Below are 15,967 nucleotides of genomic sequence, written 5' to 3'. Positions count from 1 at the left end.
CAGGATGTAGGGAGACCATGATTATGGCACGCAAAATTAAGTTAAACTCTACCAAAAAATGGTTTTCTCCCAGACAAAAAACAACAGAAGTAAGACAGGTGTCTAAAAGAAGTTGTAAGTTGAAACCCTGAACCTGAAGGCTGTTAAATTTACGGAGTTGTAGAGGGCGAATGAAGCTATTTATTGATCTAGCAATATAGAAATGACAAAAAGCCTTCACATTAAAGACAAAGACCGAGAACTGAAACAGAACCACACTCAACACATCTACAAAAGGAAAAACTCAATATCTACAAATGTAAAACTCACCACATGAAGAAGCCAATGCCTCCAAAAAATTAACAGTAGCCAATTACTTGAAATCAATGCCCTAAAATAATCTAAACTCAGTTTCAAATTCAAGAACCATAAAATGACAGAATAAAATGTCACAGTGCAACAAAACAAGTAAAAAGAATTCTCACTCAATAACCAATCAGTGATTAGGTCGAAGCAACAAAATCCATATCTAAATACAGTAGATAATGCAATGAGATCACCAAAAACGCTTGTGTATCATGCTATACCAAATAAGAATAATGATTATGCTAATAATGCTTGACTTCTTTCTATAAACAATTTGGTGTAAGATCCTGTGACTACTAACTATGGGTAACAAAGCAATCTTATGCCAAAGGTGACCAAGACAGAAATAAAGGCAAACACATTAAACATAAAGGCAAACATGAGAGATATTTATGTGTTCAACATGGAGAGATAAGTTACAATAACAAATCCACAAAAGATATGGGCACATAATGAATGATTGGAAACATACCAAATGAGGAGTGAGCACATAACATGCCAAGGAAGAAAAACTCAGGATTAAAAATCAGAGCAAGTGAATAATGATAAAGCCATACACCAAGGACCAACAACCACGAACTATGGGGATATCACATACTACTTTGTCCCAGGTTATAATGAAGGATTGGAAACATTAAAACTCAGGAATAAAAATCAGAGCATGTGAATAATGATAAAGCCATACACCAAGGACCAACAACCACGAACTATGGGGATAGCACATACCACTTTGTCCCAAGTTATAATGAAGGATTTGAAACATACCAAATGAGGAATGAGCGCACACCATGCCAAGGAAGAAAAACTCAGGAACCAAAATCAGTGCAAGTGAATAATGATAAAGCCATACACTAAGGACCAGCAACCACGAACTTTGGGGATAGCACATACCCACTTTGTCCCAGGTTAACGACAAACATAATTTGATAACTTACTAAAATGAATGGGCTTTATTGTCCTCCCATTACCCCCTCCCTCGACCAAATTAGAGACGAAAAAATTGGCATTGGATGGAATGAGAAGGAATAAAGTTCACATAGTTTGTTCCATCTATTTAAGGTTCAGTTCCTGTTATTACCAATCGATACATGGCTTGAGAAAATAATTTAACGAGGAAGAAAATTCAAAAAATACTAGAAAATGCTACCTACAGGTTCAACATTAAAAATTGTTGCTACAATACATTAATTGTGCAACTTCCTTGCCAAAAATACTACTAGACCTATTTCATACTTGAGATGATCTTCTTGTAACTGACAATATTTGGAAGCCATCCAAATCAATAGATTTAAGTGTAAGCTATAAAAATGAACTATTATATCCAGCATAAAGACATTTACCTATTGCAAAACCTTAGCAAATACATTGAAGAGATATCCCAAAGAAATCAATCTAACATGCTTGTATAAGGGATTGAATAAGATATATTAAAAACATATCAAAATGAGAAAGTAATCAAATGAGGGAAAGGTTGTAGGCTATACTTCCATAATCGAAAAACCATCAGATTCCAGTTTGGGAGTTTGATAGATGAATACAAACCAAAGAGAAAAATAGTTCTGCCTTGTTTGATACGAATATAGTTTACAAATGTCCCAGAGTGTATATCATTTCCCCCTGGAATTAAGAAGATAAAATTGTAAGAGAATAATTTAACTTATTTTAAATAAAATTATGAGAAAGATCAGAGTACAAATTTGACTTCACTCCAGTGTTAATCACGAGAAATATAAAAGTGAAGTTTATTTCCACTTACGTGCTCATCATTAAAGTTATGTTGTCTCCTTTAAGAAGAATCCTCCCTAAGAAAAAAAAATGAAGTTCTTTAGAAAATGCATAAGCCGCAAAGACAAAAAGAGAAAAATTTGAGAAACTTTAACATACCTAATGTCTTCTTGCTCTTCTTCTTGATGTTCACTTCCTCAGCATCATCAAGAACCAAATTCATGTATTCATCAAAACCCTGTTTGAAAAACGATAAAATCGTATTATCCTTACAGTAACAAGTCAGCCAATCATTTTTTTAACAAGGTATGCTATATACAACTACCAATATTCATTCCCATATATTCCCATTCCCAAAGAACTGAAAAGGTTCACAAAAATTCCTGAGGTAAACAAATCTCAATGTTTAAGATATTAGCTCATATCACAGAACGGACGAAAACCCACACTTTTTTTACAATACGAAGTATATACTGTTGGCTAATTTGAAGTGTATGGATAGAACATTTTAGAATGAATTTTTTAAAAGGAACAAAAGAAAACCGCCACTAAACTATGTTCTGCCAATGCCCAATACACGTAGTCACAGTGCTCAAAAAAAATCTTTAAAAAAACGCAGTCCTCCCTCGGGATGACGATTTTGCATCTCCTCGACGAACATTTTAAAGTCCAGAAAATAGAACTTTGAAGAGAAGTGTGAAATAAACAAACATAAAAAATTAGACTCACAATGATTCTTCCTTCAATCCTCAAGTCCTTTTGCTCAAAAAGCCAAATCTGAATGCGTGCTTTCTGCATATATTACAAAGAAAGCCAAGAGAATAAATTACATAGAAATTAGGTAAAACCCACAAGAAATTATCAACCAGGATGAGAGTGTGAGAAGACTTACGCTCTGAAGAAACCTGAAAATCAAGTTCTGACAAAATCAAAGAAACGAATGAGATTAGGTTACAGATAAACTTTCAGCAAAATAAAATTGTAAGTAGTTTACGAGAATCTTACAATGGGCTGAGTCATAACCCTCTGAACTTTTGTGCTCGCCATGATTACGAGAAGGGAGTAACAATTGTAGCAGGAAGATGGCAGGAGAAGTGAGAAACACACTGTTAAACCCTAAACTCTGAATTATTGTAATTTCCTTTTGTGAGTGAGGGTTTTAAAGGCGAACAAATAAAGTCAAGTCATGACGCTCCTATTTTTTACACCTATTATATTTTTTTCTAATTATTATCAGTGAAAATACATTCTTACAATAATAAAAAAATAAAAATTGATTATTATTCAAATAAATATTATTAACTTTATAAAAAATTAAAAATAATTATAAAATTTAAATGATAAAATAATCAATAAAATAGTTTATCTTGATAAAAGTAAAATTAATAATAAAATGTGTATATAAAAAAAACTAATAAAATATAAAGAGAATTTTTTTGGTACTTGCATGTATTTCACTACCTATTTTATTTGTATTAATATAAACTATTTTATTAATTATTTTACTCTTTAAATTTTGTTTTTATTTTATAATTATTCTAATAATATATATTTTTTAAAATTTTAAATTTGTTATTTAATAATAATCAGAATAATTATTTTTTATAATCACAAGGTAAAAGTGAATATACATATGTGTGTGAAATGATGTGTTTTCATTAATAATTTAAAAAAAAAATCGTCTTTGTAATTATAGATATCTAAAATTATTATATTACTGTGTTTTTAAAATAATAGAATGTAAAATATTTACCACACTATACTATGAATCTAAATACTCTATTAATTTTTAAAGTCAAGATGATTTTATTTTAGTTTTCATAAAAGAATTATTTATGTCTACTTAATCAATATTATATATACTAGCGAACACACAGGCGCTGTCGCGCATGTGTATCCGTTTTTTTTTATTTTTATAAGATCAATAATATTCTTTTTAAAATAGTTGTTAAATAAAGTAATTGTTAAAAAAGGATTTTTAGAATAATGGTTAAAATAAAAAAAATTAAAAAAAATGGGTATTATGAAATGGGTAAAAGATAAACTAATTATAAAATAATTAATTTTTAAAATAACTAAGGGTAAAACGGGTATTATGAAATGTGGACACAAAAAGAGAAATCATCTTTATTTAGATAGAATTATGGAAAGAATTTGTTTGATAGTATTATGGGAAGCATGTCCCATTCTTGCATGCCATAGAGCAAAAGTATTAGAACTTTTTACAGTAAAGTTCATGGTGGGTAGCATGGTGCGTGAGGTAGTTGACTGAAGAGGAGGAAAGACGTATATCCCGTCTTTAATTCTTCCTTGAAGTAGAATCACTTTGGAGTCCTGGTGTTTGACATTACATAAGTCAGGATAAAATTCGAAAAATACGTTGTTATCGCGTGCAAATTTCATAAAGTTTTCTAATAAAGACTTAAGCATGATTAAATAAAAAAAACAATGGATTAATTAGTATGATCAAAGTTCTACACCTACCAGCAAGTGAGGGCTCTCGAAGATCTCGCCGTTAAAGTTGACGGTGGCCTTGAACCTGGGCGTGTGATCGGGACCTTCCCGAATGCACGTGTACGAAGGCAGGTTGAAGCAGCTCCGTTGGGCCAGTCGACGGAGAAAGGAGACGGTGTTAGTGAGAGAAAGTTGAGGAAAAGCTCTGAACCTTCAAAATAAATAATTATAGATTCTCACAGAGAATTTATTGCTCTTCTTAGGTCCTCTCTTATATTTTCCCACCAATTATCTTTCTCTTCAATCACGGTGTGTAATTTTGCCACCAGAGATGATATTTTCTTTTTCCGTTTTCTTGCCTTACCTACTCCCGGGGCCACTATGTTTTTGATTAGAAGGAGCTTCTCACTACACAGCGTGAGATTGGTGGATGTGTTCTGAGCGCCATGGTCGGATGTGTGCTGAGTGCCATGGTCGGATGAGTGCTCAGCGCCATGGTCGGATGTGTGCTCAGCGCCATGGTCGGATGAGTGCTCAACGCCATGGTCGGATGTGTGCTCAGCGCCATGGTCGGATGAGGGCTCAGCGCCATGATCAGATGTGTGTTGAGCGCCATGGTCGGATAAGTGCTCAGCGCCATGGTCGGATAATTGCTGAGTGCCAGGGTCGGCAATGTGTGCAATGTGTGTTTTACCTTGTAAAACGTTACCCCCATTTTTTGTAGGCCCATTTTTTTACGCCCATTTTTTTTACGCTCGGTTTTTTTCATAGCTTTACCTAACTTCCAAATATCCTTTCCTCTCTGACGTTTCTTAGATTTATCCTTTTTGGATTTTGCGATGCCTGCACAAATAAATTAAAAAACTTAACAAAGAACGAACTTAACAAAGAACGAACTTAACAAAGAAAGAACTTAACAAAGAGAATTTTTGTCAAGAGTGAAGAATTTGTTTGATAGTATTATGGGAAGCATGTCCCATTCTTGCATGCCATAGAGCAAAAGTATTAGAACTTTTTACAGTGAAGTTCATGGTGGGTAGCATGGTGCGTGAGGTAGTTGACTGAAGAGGAGGAAAGACGTATATCCTGTCTTTAATTCTTCCTTGAAGTAGAATCACTTTGGAGTCCTGGTGTTTAACATTACAGAAGTCAGGATAAAATTCGAAAAATACGTTGTTATCGTGCGCAAATTTCATAAAGTTTTCTAATAAAGACTTAAGCATGATTAAATTAAAAAAACAATGGATTAATCAATATGATCAAAGTTCTACACCTACCACCAAGTGAGGGATCTCGAAGATCTCACCGTTAAAGTTGACGGTAGCCTTGAACCCGGGCGTGTGATCGGGACCTTCCCGAATGCACGTGTACGAAGGCAGGTTGAAGCAGCTCCGTTGGGCCAGTCGACGGAGAAAGGAGACGATGTTAGTGAGAGAAAGTTGAGGAAACGTTCTGAACCTTCAAAATAAATAATTATAGATTCTCACAGAGAATCTATTGCTCTTCTTAGGTCCTCTCTTATATTTTCCCACCAATTATCTTTCTCTTCAATCGCGGTGTGTAATTTTGCCACCAGAGATGATATTTTCTTTTCCCGTTTTCTCGCCTTACCTATAATCGGGGCCACTATATTTTTGATTAGAAGGAGCTTCTCACTACATAGCGTGAGATTGGTGGATGTGTTCTGAGTGCCATGGTCGGATGCGTGCTGAGCGCCATGGTCGGATGATTGCTCAGCGCCATGGTCAGATGTGTGTTGAGCGCCATGGTCGGATGAGTGCTCAGCGCCATGGTCGGATGATTGCTGAGTGACAGGGTCGGCAATGTGTGCAATGTGTGTTTTACCTTGTAAAACGTTACCCCCATTTTTTGTAGGCCCATTTTTTTAGGCCCATTTTTTTTCATAACTTTACCTAACTTCCAAATATCCTTTCATCTCTAATGTTTCTTAGATTTATCCTTTTTGGATTTTGCCATGCCTGCACAAATAAACTAAAAAACTTAACAAAAAATGAACTTAACAAAGAACGAACTTTACAAAGAAAAAACTTAACAAAGAAAGCATTTTTGTCAAGAGTGAAGAATTTGTTTGATAGTATTATGGGAAGCATGTCCCATTCTTGTATGCCATAGAGCAAAAGTATTAGAACTTTTTACAGTGGAGTTCATGGTGGGTGAGGTAGTTGACTGAAGTGGGGGAAAGACATATGTTGAAGTAGCTCCGTTGGGCCAGTCGACGGAGAAAGGAGACTGTGTTAGTGAGAGAAAGTTGATGAAAAGCATTGAACCTTCAAAATAAATAATTATAGATTCTCACAGAGAATCTATTGCTCTTCTTAGCTCCTCTCTTATATTTTCCCACCAATTATCTTTCTCTTATCTTTCTCGGATGAGTGCTCAGCGCCATGGTCGGATGTGTGCTGAGCGCCATGGTCGGATTGCAGTGTTTAATGTTTGAAGTTACTATTTAAAAAAGGGTTTTTAGAATAACGGTCAAAATAAAAAAAATTTAAAAAAAATGGTAAAAAACAATTTCATAGTATATAAATAAGGTGTAAACCAAAATAACTTATGGGATAAAAAACAACTAAAGATAAAGATAGAAAGAAACACTTAAAAAAGAATTTCCATTGAGAAGAAAATAACTTAAGAGAAGAGGAGAGGTAATAGCTCATGCGATTGTTAAGGAGAGATGGCGCTACGTAGTAATGTAAAATTATAAAGAAGCTTAAGCTGTTGGAAGCTTGCAGAGAAAAGTATATGAAACCTATTCGATTTGTCCAACCATATTGTTAACGAAAATGATATTCCGACATAATTTTTGAACTCATTTTTTACATGGCTGACGTGGCTGGCTTTTTTTATTTGTAATTTTTTTTTAAATGAAACTTAAGTGATGTGCACGTGCGCGGAAGTTACCCTGAAACTTCTTTTTGGCAAAATGAAATGAGACGGGGAGAGAGAAAGGCGGACAAAATGGAGACAAAGTAGAGTGTTGGTGAGACAGGGAGAGAGAAAGTCGGAGGAAGTGGAGACAACGTGACAAAGTCGGAGGAAGTGCGGAGAAAGTGTTGTTTGTGCGACAGAGAGAGATAGGCGTTGCAAAGAGAGAGGAACGACTGGATAAACTCCAGTTGTTAGAGAAACAGAGAAAGAGAGAGATCAAAAGCCAGAGAAGAAGACATTTGTGGTTGCAGGAGAACAGAGGTCTGAGTAGAAGTCATCGACGGTGACGTTTGCAGAGTTAATCAAAGAAGACAGTTGTTTGTTTTATTCATTTGGAAATGCCTCCAAGCAAGGAAGAGAAAGGATTTTTGAGCCCTTTGTAACTTAAATTTAATTTCATTTTCATGAATGTGAGGTGATGATGTTGTGCACCTTATAGTGGGTGTTCCATTTTTTATTTTAAAATTTGAATACCAAAATCTTTGCCAGCACTTCCCATGTAAATTGAGAGCACTCCCCACCTCTGGGAGCGGTTGTTTGTTTTATTTATTTGGAAATGCCTCCAAGCAAGGAAGAGAAAGGATTTTTGAGCCCTTTGTAACTTAAATTTAATTTCATTTTCAGAGGTGATGATGTTGTGCACCTTACGGTGGGTGTTCCATTTTTTATTTGAAAATCTGAATACCAAAATCCTTGTCAGCACTCCCCACCTCTGGGAGCGATTATTTGTTTTATTTATTGGAAATGCCTCCAAGCAAGGAAGAGAAAGCCTTTTTGATCCCTTTGTAACTTAAATTTAATCTCATTTTCATGAATGTGATGTGATGATGTTGGGCACGTAATGGTGTTTGATCCATTTTTGATTTGAAATTGTGAAGACCAAAATCTTTGCCAGCACTCCCCATGTAAATTGAGAGCACTCCCTACCTCTGGGAGCGGTTGTTTGTTTTATTTATTGGAAATGCCTCCAAGCAAGGAAAATAAAGGATTTTTGAGCCATTTGTAACTTAAATTTAATTTCATTTCCATGTATGTCAGGTGATGATGTTGTGGACATTATGGTGGGTGTTCCATTTTTAATTTGAAATTCTGAAGACCAAAATTTATGCCATCACTCCCCATGTAAATTGAGAGCACTCCCCACCTCTGGAGCGGTTGTTATTTCTACCCACCATCGTCATTGTTGTGTGCCGGAGGTGTTGGATTTTTGGAAGCCCTAGTGGCCGTCTTCTTTGATTAACTCTGGAAACATCGCCGTCGATGACTTCTAGTCAGACCTCTGTTCTCCGGCAACCACAAACGTCTTCTTCTATGGCTTTTGATCTCTCTCTTTCTCTGTTTCTCTAACAACTGGAGTTTACCCCGCCGTTCCTCTCTCTCTGTCTGCAACGCCTATCTCTCTCTGTCGCACAAACAACACTTTTTCCGCACTTCCTCCGACTTTCTCACGTTGTCTCCACTTCCTCCAACTTTCTCTCTCCCTGTCTCACCAACACTCTACTTTGTCTCCATTTTGTCCACCTTTCTCTCTTCCCGTCTCATCTCATTTTTGCCAAAAAGAAGTTTCAGGATAATTTCCGCACACGTGCACATCACTTAAGTTTCATTTAAAAAAAATTAAAATAAAAAAAGTCAATCACGTCAGCCATATCAAAAATGAGTTCAAAAATTATGTTGAAATATCATTTTCGTATTGTTAATTAAGCCCAGTATCACTAATTCTACTCTTAGTTTTTTTACTTTTTTTATGTTATAGATATATATTTTGTTGTTCTTTTACATTGCAATCGTAACGCTGCTTATTTTGTTGGTGTCCCAATAGCGGGAAAAATTGTCTCAATCCGAGCTAGTTGGACTCAATGGGCCTAGTAAAAAAAATTCAATAAGAAGTTTAATATAAAAAAAGTAGATACATACTTATAAGTGTTCAAAATGTAAATTGAATAATGTTATTTTTTGATAGTTCGCGGAAGGTAGTACCACCTTAAGGTATGTAATTGAAGATAGAATTAAGGAATAAGTTGAATGCAATGAAAATAAAAGTATTGTATATTTGATTTTATGTCGGTTTATTTGGAATTACGTTAAAATACCAGTCAATTTTTCATAAATGTTCTCACGTATTTTATGTTAAATAACTAATTCTTGATTCTTCTTACACAAGGAAGAGATAAGAGGGTCTTAACAATTGTATTGTGGTCCAAAATCATAAATATAGTTTCCCCACTATCAAGTTAATTAATTATTATCCTACATGACTATACCAGACTCTGCCGTGTAAAAAATGGAAAAGTAATTTTAAGATGGCTAGATAAAAAAAAAACTTATAATTATTTTTATGAATAATTTAATTGGAATAAACTCACTTAAACACAATAACATTGTCCACATTTTTTAACAAAATATACTATATTTACAATTATTCTTTTTCAAGATAAAAATAAATAAATATCATTGTATCAACTTAAATTGCCAGGTCAAGGTCTAAAACGTTGAAGTCTTCACTGACAAAAACAACACACACCATCAAAATTGCCAACTCTTTCTTTCCGAGAAATTGCCTACAGACTAACTGTTCCATCAAGTGTAGCCTAGTCATGTGTGTTTACTTTCAATCTTTTGACTTTTTTCAAACTTGCCCAATCTTTCATATCAAAGCATTACTTATATTAAAATTTAAAGGTCTAAAATATCAAATAAAAGATAAAACATTCCAAGTAGATATAAACATGTAATTAATTTAAAAATAAAAATATATTATTGTAAATTGGTTGATATTCAATTTATTTGGAATAGTTTTTAGACATTAATATTATTTCTTTTTCGTTTAATTATTATTAGTTAAAGAAGCGAAAACCCGCATCCTCCAACTGCCTCAAAGTCTATATAAAGAGGAAGGAGTAGACAACAGTCTATTGTTGTTGCTGTTGTCATGATTAAAACTAGTAGTTAGTATTAACCACACGATGTGTAAGTGCTTCTCCACCCTTTTCTCTCTGTTTTTGATTTTTTTGTTTGTGCTTCAACGAGCACCAACGGGGAATGCGTCAAATGCAACATCAAAGTATGAAGAGATCAAGTTGAGAGTAGGGGTGCCCAGGAAAAATGGTTTCCAACAATTTGTGCATGTAGTTGGGGACGCTTCTCAAAAAAATTACAACATATCAGGATATTGCATCGAGGTTTTCAATGCCGTCATAACCCATTTACCTTTCAATGTTTCTCTACATGTTCAACCTCACATTATTGACTCAAGTGAGGGTTCTGGATACGATGCTCTCCTAAAACTAATCCCGTCAAAGGTTAGTAAATTTCATTCTTGTACATGTTTTTCTTTCATTTAAAAAACAAGTCAGATATAAGCTGATGATGATTCTGCTTTCATCTTTGCTTCAAAATTCGACCAAATAGTATGATGTCGTGGTCGGGGATATGACAATCCTAGCCAACCGTTCAAGCTACGTAGATTTCACAGTGCCATATATAGGATCGGGAGTTAAAATGGTAGTACCGGTTCAACACGGGAGGGATCAAAACATGTGGACTTTTGTGAAACCCTTCAGTTGGGATCTGTGGTTGAGCATAATCATCATCTCTACCTTCATAGGGATTGCCATACTCATCATGGAAAGAAACGTAAACGCGTTGCCTAATGAAGAGGGTTCTACAAATCAAAAAAGCTTTGCCCTGCAACCATCTTATGGTTTCCATTCTCACAAGCCATTCTTCCTGAAAGTAATTACACATATATATGCTGTGGATATTGATGTTTTAATTTTATATAATTTATATATGAGATTTAATTAATTACCTTTTTCGGTTTCAAAATTTTGGATTTTCAGGACAAGTAGTGGTAAAAAGCTGCTCAAGATTTGTGCTGATGGTTTGGCTTCTATTGGCGTTCGTCCTCATGCAAAGTTACACTGCGAACTTGACTTCTATATTGACCTTGGATCGACTGCAACCAAGCTTTCTCAACGTGAATGACTTAAGAAAAGGGGGTTATTACGTTGGATACCAAACGGGGTCTTTCGTTCACGACGTGTTGATTAAGCAATTTAAGTTTGAGCCTTCTAAACTAAGGCCATACAGCAGCAGTTCTGAGTATCACGATGCTCTAAAGCTTGGAAGCAAAAATGGGGGTGTTGCAGCTATATTCGATGAAGTTCCCTACCTTAAACTCTACCTTCAAGAATACGGATCCAATTACATTATGTCTGGCCCCAAATATAGAAATGCTGGCTTTGGTTTTGTAAGTCTCTCCTCTCCATTCTCATTCTCGAACAAGCTTGTGTTAATTGGGTTCATTTTCTTACAGTTGCCTTAATTTACATTATTTGCAGGCACTCCCTTTAAACTCGAATCTCACCGCGTACTTTTCGAGAGCCATCTTGGATGTGACTGAAAGTGATTTGATGAATGAAATTGAAGAGAAATATTTTGGGAAGAATGAAATTGGTGAACAAAACTCGTCTGAGGAAGCATCTTCTGCTCCTCTCAGTCTCAGCTTTCATAGCTTTGCGGGGCTGTTTTTGATTACAGGAATTTCAACTTTGTTTGCATTATTGATCTCGGAAAGTGTTATATGGCAAAAGCCCATTTTGATGGCTAAAGCATTGAGTCGAAGGTATTTGTCCTTCGTGGCACCTACCACGGAAATACGCGTTCATCCAACTAATGATTCAACTCACGGTATAGAGGTCGTTTAGAAGACCTTCTCAAAGATACGTTCTTGCACATGCAAATTAAATTTTTGTGTACATATAGGTGTCACAGGAAAACTCGTTTTCTTTCTTTGTATGTATGTATGACAAAAATAGGAGAAACAAACTTAATTCGAGTTTATGTTTGAATTAGTCTAAGACTAACATTCATAATCCTCATAACTAATGTCGAGATTAGTCTAAACAGGTTCATAATCATCGTAACTAGTGACGAAATTAATGTAAACAGATCACTAATCATGTTTAAAAATTAATCAGAGATTAAACAAAACCTAATCATGAATTCATATAAAAAACTATAAATAAAATTTAAATATGCAATTGATAAGACTTTTCTCTCATATTTATTAATACATTTATTTTATTATTTTCATAGATCGAACCATTACTAATTTTAACATTGAATTCCTTAACATGTGCACCCTATCAGCAGAGCAGGCGAACAGGAGGACCCAACATACGACCGAACAAAAGAAAAAAAAACCTTAACAAATTATTCTAGTAAACGTTTGAACCCTACTCCCGAAAAACATCATTCAGCGCATTTGATTCCTTAGTTTCGTTCAGTTTTGGAAGTAATTAAAAAAATAACTGTGCTGGGTTTTCTTAATTTCTATTAATTGAATAAATAACAACTAATGTTGTTATATTATATTAAAATGGCTGCGCAAGCTCAATGCAAAAAAAAGGGGGGTTGGAAGTACTCAAATAACACAATCTTTTAAATATTTATGGACCACACTTATCTATCACTTTTTTCCAAGATATTTTTATTTGAATTATATAAGAGAGTATTTTCTTAAAAATAATCAATTAGACTTTGAAGTCAAATTATTAATTAGGCCCAAACAACATGTGGCCTGAGAAGATTGTGCCCTCCACTTTTTTACTTTTTCCTTCTTCGTTTGCGGTTTGACTTTCATCCTGTGAAAGTCAATGATTGGGCACACTCAGATACGCAAACTTATACTATATTGTTTCATATACTTTATATCTAGTTTTTTTTAAAAGAAAATAGTTTATGGATATAACTACTACATTTTAAACCGTGCAAAAGAGTAATCTGGTTCGAAGATTATCGGAATAAGAGATAAATTCTCCATATTAATTAAGTTAAAATGTTAATAAATAGGAAATTTTCAATATTCAAAATTCATTTCCTAAAAATCACCACTTTTAAAAAATGAAACTTCATTTTTTTTCATAATTTATCTTCATGAAGATCCAAAATATGTCATAGGAATGCTACTATAGAAGAAAATAATTTACAGACCAGTTTCTATTTAAAGCATGTTTTTTATTTTGTCTTTCTCATGGGATGGTTTTTCATTTGGGTGTTTACATGCCCAAATACAAGTGCTTGCATGTAAAGTTTAATTGACAGAAATAAATATCTGTTTTTAACATTTTTTATGGTCTATTAGTTTATCTTTTATCACATCAATATGGTTTTTATTACACCAGGACATATATTGTTAACATAGACAATATAAATAGCTTAAATATTAAATATTTAGTTATAGTTTTGGTCAAGCTTGTTTTTCTTATGTTTTATAAACCCTTTCTAGGGTCTTCTATAATATATAGCTTTGTAACGCATCGTTTTGCAAATTATATTCATCTTTCTTCTTTTTGACTCCTTGTAATATGATATCCGCAGTCAGCACAAGTACGTCAAGAAAATTAGTGCTAAATGTAGTTATTGTAATGTGTTGACAAATGTTATAAGCTTATTGATTATCCTTCAATTTATTTTGCTATAATATTAAGTGCATATTTATCATATAACACTCTTCAAATTATCAGTGATATATTATTCGATTAGATTGACAAGAGAAGCATAAAGCTTGACATACATTAAATTCACTCTTCTTACTTTAGTATAACTACTAGCTTAAGATTTCTCTAACCCTTCCAAACAATCAAAGAGAAATTTAGGTATTCTTAAAAAACAAAATATCAAATACCACTACCATCCTTTCTTAACCAAATAACAAAGAGGATAAAAATAATATAATTCTTAATAAAGATTGATATACTTCACAATCTTCTTAAGACTATGAAAAACCAATAATAGTTAGATTCTTCTTTAAATTAAAAAATATGGAAAATTTTTATTTTTTATTAATTTAAAAATAATCTTTAAGACCACATCTTAAAAATATAGATATTAATATTTTTCTAAAACTTATAAGGAAATGGCATTTCTAGAAGCTAACGAGCAATCTTCAACCTTTCGGTGATCGTCGTCAATTCAAACATAAAATAGAGACTTTCTAATTCCCCCAACGTTGACAAACTAAGGTTGAATTGATTTGCAGAAAATAAACACTTTAAATAAAATTAAACAAAACTATTATTAGAATTTAGATATAATATATATATATATATATATATATATATATATATATATATATATATATATATATATATATATATATATATATATATATATATATATACACACACGGTGGCAAATCTAACATCATAAGTCAGTGAAGATAATTAAAAATTACTTAAGTCCTAATAAGTAGTAACCTTTTAAAGTAAAAGTAAATAATTAAGGGAAACAAAATTACGAGAACAAAAATATAAGATTAGGAAGAACAAAATGTAAAGATCTAGAAAATAGTATTTTAGAATTATCAGAGTATTTAAAATAATGATACTCAATTATTTTAATATTAAAAAGTTAAAGTATAAATAAAAGTTTTATAATCACACAATCTCTCTAAAAATCATTTCACACCTTATGTTCATCTATTTGAATATTGAAATCTGCTAGAGTGATCCTTGTGGCGAGCTCTTTACTTATGTCCAATCAATTTCTTCAATTGACTAAGTTGGTTTTCTGTCTTTTTCTCTTGGTCCATTGTTTTGCCTTTAGCATGTGAGTGACTCACAATTGATTAGTTGTTCTAACGATATACCCTGATCAATGATATTCTTTGAGTTGTTTGAGTTTTCTCATAGGTAAGGGAAACTAATTACACTACTTTTTAGTCGTAGAAACACTGAGATAATAATTTGTATGATTATACAATGATTTGTTTGTGCACTTGAGTTGTAGAATGATTCGGTAGTTGATGAGTATGATATGTTGATTTCAGGGTTAGGTTTTATGATACTTTGCATGAATTAGGATTGATGAATAATTAAATGTCAATTATGTAAACTTATTGAGTGTATAATTGTGGTATGACTTGTAGTTGGTATGTTTTTGCGTTTGTGATGGTTATTAGACTGTTTGGATTGGATTGCATTGACATAATTATACAAAATCAAGTTTTGGATAATAATGCAAACTCATTGTCGAGTGTGTACTTGTTGAACGAATCTAAAGTCAAGGGCTTACTGACTTGGTGGCCGCTAAGGGAGAATACTCGTTGAACGAATCCAAAGTTACGAGCTTACCGATTTAGTGGTCGTTGGTCGAGTATATGCTCACTGAGCGAATCCAAATTCTGAGAGCTTACTGACTTTGTAGTCGTTGGTAGAGAATAGACTCGTTGAGTGACTTTTGGAGGAATTAACCTTTGTGAGTTCCAATGATTTATTTGTTGGCCGAGCCATCTGGTCGCTGGTGAGGCAAGACCTGCAAGCACTACTTGTTGAACAAATGGATGATTTTAATGAGCGAATACATCAAAGTCCAATAGTAATTTTTTATGCTCAATTTTGGTGTGTTATGGTAAATGTGGATTATTGCTTAGGATATGGTTGGTGCATGAGATTGAATTGAGATTGGTTGTATGAGGTTAATTTGAGATTTG

The 15,967-nt window shown here is 33.5% G+C and overlaps 2 protein-coding genes across 2 annotated transcripts; one reads left to right on the top strand and one right to left on the bottom strand.

Annotated features, from left to right (window-relative positions):
• Positions 1-1,665: 1,665 nt before the first annotated feature.
• LOC114176797 (small nuclear ribonucleoprotein E-like) lies at positions 1,666-3,248 on the bottom strand. Its single transcript, XM_028061958.1, has 6 exons — positions 3,076-3,248; positions 2,963-2,989; positions 2,800-2,862; positions 2,230-2,308; positions 2,102-2,147; positions 1,666-1,962 (listed from the first exon to the last, which is right to left on the bottom strand). Exons 1-6 carry the CDS (start codon positions 3,115-3,117, stop codon positions 1,953-1,955), a joined length of 267 nt encoding a protein of 88 aa, XP_027917759.1. The 5' UTR covers positions 3,118-3,248; the 3' UTR covers positions 1,666-1,952.
• Positions 3,249-10,390: 7,142 nt separating this feature from the next.
• Positions 10,391-12,230, top strand: LOC114177510 (glutamate receptor 2.8-like). Its single transcript, XM_028062886.1, is given in 5 exon segments — positions 10,391-10,772; positions 10,882-11,143; positions 11,146-11,205; positions 11,313-11,722; positions 11,814-12,230. Coding segments are annotated over 5 exon segments (1,434 nt in total). The 5' UTR covers positions 10,391-10,436; the 3' UTR covers positions 12,180-12,230.
• Positions 12,231-15,967: the final 3,737 nt, after the last annotated feature.

This window comes from Vigna unguiculata, chromosome 3 (genome assembly GCF_004118075.2).
Source record: "Vigna unguiculata cultivar IT97K-499-35 chromosome 3, ASM411807v1, whole genome shotgun sequence".
In the NCBI taxonomy this organism is placed as follows: domain Eukaryota; kingdom Viridiplantae; phylum Streptophyta; class Magnoliopsida; order Fabales; family Fabaceae; genus Vigna; species Vigna unguiculata.
Note: the sequence above shows the minus strand (reverse complement) of the source record. Positions and strands in the feature narration are given on the sequence as shown.